This window comes from Bombus vancouverensis, chromosome 3 (assembly GCF_051014615.1).
Source record: "Bombus vancouverensis nearcticus chromosome 3, iyBomVanc1_principal, whole genome shotgun sequence".
NCBI lineage: Eukaryota > Metazoa > Arthropoda > Insecta > Hymenoptera > Apidae > Bombus > Bombus vancouverensis.
This window is the reverse complement of record NC_134913.1, coordinates 91639-97989: the sequence shown is the minus strand read 5'-3', so window position 1 is coordinate 97989 and position 6351 is coordinate 91639. Positions and strand designations below refer to the sequence as shown.

General features: G+C 37.1%; 1 protein-coding gene and 1 long non-coding RNA gene across 2 annotated transcripts; both read right to left on the bottom strand.

The window, feature by feature from the left end:
- Positions 1 to 1680: 1680 nt before the first annotated feature.
- LOC143302528 (uncharacterized) lies at positions 1681 to 2477 on the bottom strand. Its single transcript, XR_013058108.1, has 3 exons — positions 2352 to 2477; positions 2205 to 2276; positions 1681 to 2126 (listed from the first exon to the last, which is right to left on the bottom strand). It is a non-coding gene; the product is annotated as an uncharacterized LOC143302528 (long non-coding RNA).
- Positions 2478 to 2561: 84 nt separating this feature from the next.
- Positions 2562 to 4888, bottom strand: LOC143302525 (uncharacterized). The gene is made up of 3 exons (XM_076617487.1): positions 4051 to 4888; positions 3904 to 3975; positions 2562 to 3825 (listed from the first exon to the last, which is right to left on the bottom strand). Exons 2-3 carry the CDS (start codon positions 3949 to 3951, stop codon positions 3412 to 3414), a joined length of 462 nt encoding a protein of 153 aa, XP_076473602.1. The 5' UTR covers positions 3952 to 3975; positions 4051 to 4888; the 3' UTR covers positions 2562 to 3411.
- Positions 4889 to 6351: the final 1463 nt, after the last annotated feature.

Sequence of the window (6351 nt, the reverse complement as noted above, 5' to 3'; positions counted from 1 at the left end):
AGATACAAAGTGTAAAAAAAAATTATTAACTGATAAATTTGAAATGAAAGATTTAGGTGAAGTAAAAGAATATCTTGGAATAAATATAGAGTATGATTATTTAAAAAAAATGAAATGAGATTAAGCCAAAAGAAATACATAGAATCATTAGCAAACAAACATAAATTACATAACAGCAAATTGTACTGTACACCTATGGAGACCAAAATTAAAAATTGAAAAAGCTGAGATAAATAGAGAGGACATTGGATACAAGAATTTAATTGGCGCATTGCTGTATATTAGTGTAAATACCAGACCCGATATAAGTTATAGTGTGAATTATCTGAGTAGATTTCAAGATTGTTGTAACGAGACACATTTTAAATATGCCTTGCGAATATTGAAATATTTGTACCGGACTAGAGATTTAGGGCTACATTATAAAAGAAATAAAAAATGCGAAACGATAGATTGTTATGTGGACGCTGATTGGGCAGGAGATCATATAGATAGGAAATCGACTTCTGGGTATGTAATTAGATTGTATGAAAATGTAATTGGATGGAAGTCTAAAAAACAAAGGTGTGTGACAAAAGCCTCGACGTATGCAGAGTATGTAGCTCTATCGGAAGCGGTGAGCGAAGTAATGACTATCAGAGAACTAATGAAAATCTTCGATGTAAATGTAGACGATAACCCTGTAAAAATCTATGAGGATAACTCTGGAGTAATGAGTATAGCAAAATACGGAACTTTTACAAAAAATTCTAAACACATCGAAGTTCATTACCACTACGTTCACGAGTACGTAAAGGAAAATAAGATAAACATAATAAAAGTAAGTACAGAAGAAAACACTGCGGATATTTTTACGAAGGCACTGTGTAGAGAGAAATTTGAAAGGTTTAGGTCATGGATGAATGTAAAATAAGAGAAATGTAAAGAAAGCGATAAATGTCAAATATTCTGTTAATTCGACAAGTATGTAAATAAAATTAAGTGTACAGTATAAATGTAAGGAGGCGTGTTAGGGAAGTGATACATTTACACTGTACATGAGAGTGTGTGTGTAAGGGTTAGAGGGCGTCAAGGACTTAGTGGAGACAAAAGACTGTTGCCAGATGTTAGAAGAATCTAGGCTAGTCGGTTGGCAACCAGCGTGCGTGCAAGACGTTCTTAGAGAGGAATATAGATGTATAACTATCCAAAGGGAAATATAGTCAATAATTTGTATTCCCAAATCCTCGAATTTCCTTAACAAACATATATGCCGAACATGTAATAACCTAGTAAATATTAGAGACAGTGCTTCCAATACTATGCAATAAATACAATATTATCAATTTATGAAATATAAGTATACATGAAGTCAAAAACTAATAGTTTAACGAATACATAAAACATACAATATTGTATTATTAAAGAAATGAAGGTTACATTGTCAGAAATATATATATGTGTGCGAATTCTATCAAACCGATAATCTAAGATACATACTTAAAACTAGCCTACATTCCGGTAAAGGATAAATAAATAATTGACATTTCATTTCGTATGAATACTACACTGCCAAGAGAAATATGCATATGAATACGTATATATATATATATATATATACGTATTCATATGCATATTTCTCTTGGCAGTGTAGTATTCATATATATATATATATATATACGTATATATATATATATATGTATGTATGTGTGCGCGTATGTTTTATATTATCGAATACTCTATAAAATAAACTACTCAAAACAATAAATAACGCAATCGAAGAATTACAAAACATTAGCCATATTAAAATGACACACAACATAAATATATATATATATATATATATATATATATATATATATATATATACGTATATTCACACGAACAATACTTTTGTCACTTTAAAGCAATATTAATAAATAAATGTTCTAATTGCGGTAGAATAAGGAAAAACGAGCGGCAGACGGAAAATTACTTCGATATTAAACAAAATTAAAGACCCGTCACTATAACTTTGCTGATGACATTTATGAGCAGCCATGTTAGATTTACACGCGTCACGGCGACAGGAATATTAAGGATTAATGGAAGTCAGGCGCGAGAACCGAGTCGCCCATGGGTTCTTCGGAATCCCTCTTTCGCTTGGGCTGAGAACAACACGGTATATTTTAAATAAAACGAAACAGGACGAATCAAGCGGACTAAAAACAAGACTAAATACGTACCAGGGAAGTCTGGAAAGGAACCTCTGATGGAAACGACTCCGCAAACATTGTTCGAACGTCGATCACCGAAGCCTAGGGAAATAGCAAAAAAGGAAAAAACAATCAAAATCACAAAAACAACCTTAATATGCAAACATCCAAACTTACGCAAAACAACTCGAAGGAGGAGGTCCTTGTTATGGGAGAGCAGCGGAGCTGCGCGTGTTTACCCAGTAAACATTGAAATGATAATGATGCTGCAGCCATCAGCCCTTCCACGCGCCGAAGAACACCGGTAATATATACCGGTAATATATATATATGTCGGATCAGGATTCGAATTTTGGGCGCGCGACGACTCTTCATGTGGACTAGCCATCGTTTCACAAAGCCGAGATTTTATTTACACGTATATACAGGTCTATCACTAAGCTTAACAAATAATAAGTACAACTAATAATAAGTCTAACGAACACTAAGCCTAATGAATAATACGATCTACGAATAATTAAATTAAATAATACTATTAGCAATGTTTGAGTTCAAACGAATCCACGGTCACCGGGATAACTCCTTACTAAGCGAAACTAACTTAGACGCAAATGCGATCGTCGAAAATGCTCGATGTATCACTCTCCAAGGCAATCGCAAGAATGCCAGCCTCGTGGAGATTTTTCTCCCTGTACGATTGCATTTTGTTTTCTATACCCGTTTGGAAGCATCGAGAAGGTTCCAAACGCCGTTGCTAGGCACACTCGTTGGAAGCATCGAGAAAGTTCCAAACGCCGTTGCTAGGCAGTTTCCGCCTGGAGTTTTGATTACTAAATACAATGTATGTCCCATTGCATCGGCACCTCCGAGGCAACATCACACGTGGCTCGGCCCGCTCTCGAGGCCGCATGCCGCCACAACCACATTTCTCGGAAAACACATACAACCACTCCAGACCTCCGTTAGATAAAACATCCATCCCGTGACCGTGGCTACGTTCAGCGACCGATTGTCACCTCGAACCCAATCTCGCTTATTACAAATCTTAAGCAATTACAACTATAATAAAATCTAGGCTAAGGTACTAGAGGATGTTCCCAAAATTTCCAAGGAAGGGCTTCGGCTTTCCTTTCATCTGCGACATATATATATATATATATTGAACACAAAACAAAATACATCAAAAAATTAATAATAATAAGGAACATCAAACAGCGAACCAACGAAATTGAAGCAGCTACACTAAATCAAAATCGAAGCAAGGAGCTCCGGGATAAAGTTCGCTGAACTCACGCATACACCAATAGCGCACAACAGGGGAAATTCCCTTTCTCCCAGAAGCATGGTGACGAAGATGTGCCTCCAAAACCTCTTCGGGAATTTCATTCGCAAAACGAACTTTCACGCAACGATCGGTATCAACGATTTCAACCAGAGGGGGTTCCCTCTCCAATACGACGGTCTCTGCATCGAAGAAATTCTCGTCGAAAGTAACCAAATCGTCAAAGCCCAATTTCGACACGGCCTCGGCACCAATGTTGAATAGTTCCTCCAACCACTCTGATACTCGTGGTTTATCACAGGGCCGCATGCGTTTGATTGGTCCTCCCGAGTCGCCCAAGGGTTCTTCGGAATCCCTCTTTCGCTTGGGCTGAGAACAACACGGTATATTTTAAATAAAACGAAACAGGACGAATCAAGCGGACTAAGAACAAGACTAAATACGTACCAGGGAAGTCTGGAAAGGAACCTCTGATGGAAACGACTCCGCAAACATTGTTCGAACGTCGATCACCGAAGCCTAGGGAAATAGCAAAAAAGGAAAAAACAATCAAAATCACAAAAACAACCTTAATATGCAAACATCCAAACTTACGCAAAACAACTCGAAGGAGGAGGTCCTTGTTATGGGAGAGCAGCGGAGTTGCGTGTGTTTACCCAGTAAACATTGAAATGATAATGATGCTGCAGCCACCAGCCCTTCCACGCGCCGAAGAACACCGGTAATTCCCACGGTACAGCACGTGGAAGTTTCTCGTGGAAAGGACTAGATCAGCGTGGAATGCTTCAAATCTCCTAGACGCTAGCTCAGCGGAACACAGGACTGATAAAAACTAAGTCGAAATATGGAATTTGCATTTTGTCACGTACGATTCCAAGAAGCCCAAACTGCAACATCCCGATTCCCACGGAAGCGTACCCCCAGTGGACCACCACCCCGTGGGGGATGGCATTATAAATAAGCGTAGCAACATAGCGCAGCGCTCATTATTATTCTGGTGAACATTCTTATTACGGTTCATTATTCTTTGTTCATTATTATAGTGTCCATTCTTCTTATAATTTGCGTTCGTTCATTTTTTATAGTGTTCATTCCTTACGGCTCATTATTCTTCGCTCATTAGTTTGTTCATAATTCTTGTGATCGTTTGTTATTACGGCCCATTATTAATTTATTACTACGTTCGTTATTGCGCTCGTCACTGCGTTTAGAAATTTTGTATAGTATTTTGCGTTTCGGGGTCTTAATTTTTTCGGTCAAGAAAAGAGAGTCGCGACTAAGTAAAAAGAAAATTTTATCTTTGAAGTCCTCATTTCATCGTTTAAACACAAACGCGCATTGTAATTGCGGTATTAATCCAGCTAAGTGAATTGCTCAGTCTGTATTAAAATAGATAAATAAAGTAAGAGTTGATAGTAAACTATATTCGAGTTCAAATAATAAACTCAACAAAACTTCGACGACCACCGGAGCGGCTGAGGCAATGGCACCAGACAGCACCTACTCCTCAAGGTAAGAAAATTAATTTTGAAAATTTCCTTCTTCTCTGGTAATCTCGTTGCCCTCGAGAATTGAATTAGAACTTCCTATCATCGATTTCGTTTTATTTTCGCGAACGGTTTTGAAGATAGAATCATTGTTTAAACTTTTAACAAAAGAGTTGTCCGCTGTGTCGGCTTGTGCGAACGGTGTTTTCAACTACTGAAACATCCACTGATCTTCGCATTCCTCCTCCCATTGTTGGTAAAATATTACTCGTCTTTGGGCAAGGCTTGCGAAATCACATAAGTCCCGCACAGAAAGGACTATTAAATACATCGTCGGGGTCAATCGAAAATTAAGAACAATACCGGCATTGCTATTAACTGATATTCTTGCCATCATTGCATGCGATTGTAAGAGAGATATAACAGAACAATTTCCCTTCGAGAATTTAACCAAAGGATCGTTCGCTGTGTTGGCTTGTGCAAACGGTGTTTTCGCTTATCGAAAACACCCATCGATCTTCGCATTCCTCCTCCCACTGTTGGTAAAATATTACCCGTCTTTGGGCAAGGCTTGCGAAATCACACGAGTCCCACACAGAGAGGATCGTTAGAATCATCCCCGATTATTAAACTCAAAAGGCAAGAAAATCGTGGTGACAGAATCCATCGTAGTAAATGAATTGAGTTTCGGTCCTAACGGCAAACTACTACAGCGAAATTAAAAGAGAAGAAGAAGTCAAACGTAAAAATAAATTTATATAAAACAACGAAAAATCTCACATTCCTATCCAATCCAGCAACGCTAAAATATATATTATCTAGCTAATAAAATATTTATATAATAACCTAAGCCATTTTACATTCAAATAAAAATCCGTTCAACGAGGAAAAATATTTATTGTACCCAGCTTTAATCCTCTCCCGTGCTAGTATCCCTGCGCATAGCAGGTTAGCCGAAAAGTGGAATTCGTTTACCAGTTGCATTAAGCGTCAGTTAACGCTACCCATTAAGCGTAAAAGAAAATAATAAAAATAAAATATTTTGAAATAGTCCTTAGACTATTTCTGGTGGCAGCAACTACCGTATTAATTAGAAATCTAAATCAGTATTAAATACACAATAATATCATTTCAATTTATTTCCCTTCCGATTAAATTCAAAACTCAAACTATAAAAAAAAAATTTTTCAGTAAAATTTAACTTTAAATTTGATCGATTTAAACAAATAGATACGTAACAGAGTAAAGTAATAAATTTTTGGTGGCAGCGGTGGGATACGCTCCACGGAGGATTAAAGTTGGTTTAAACGGTTCGATTCGCTCCACAAGGGATTAAAGTTGTCACGATTATCGATAAAATATATACCTAAGAAATAATGTCGACTAAATTAGAATCGTTGGACAAAGG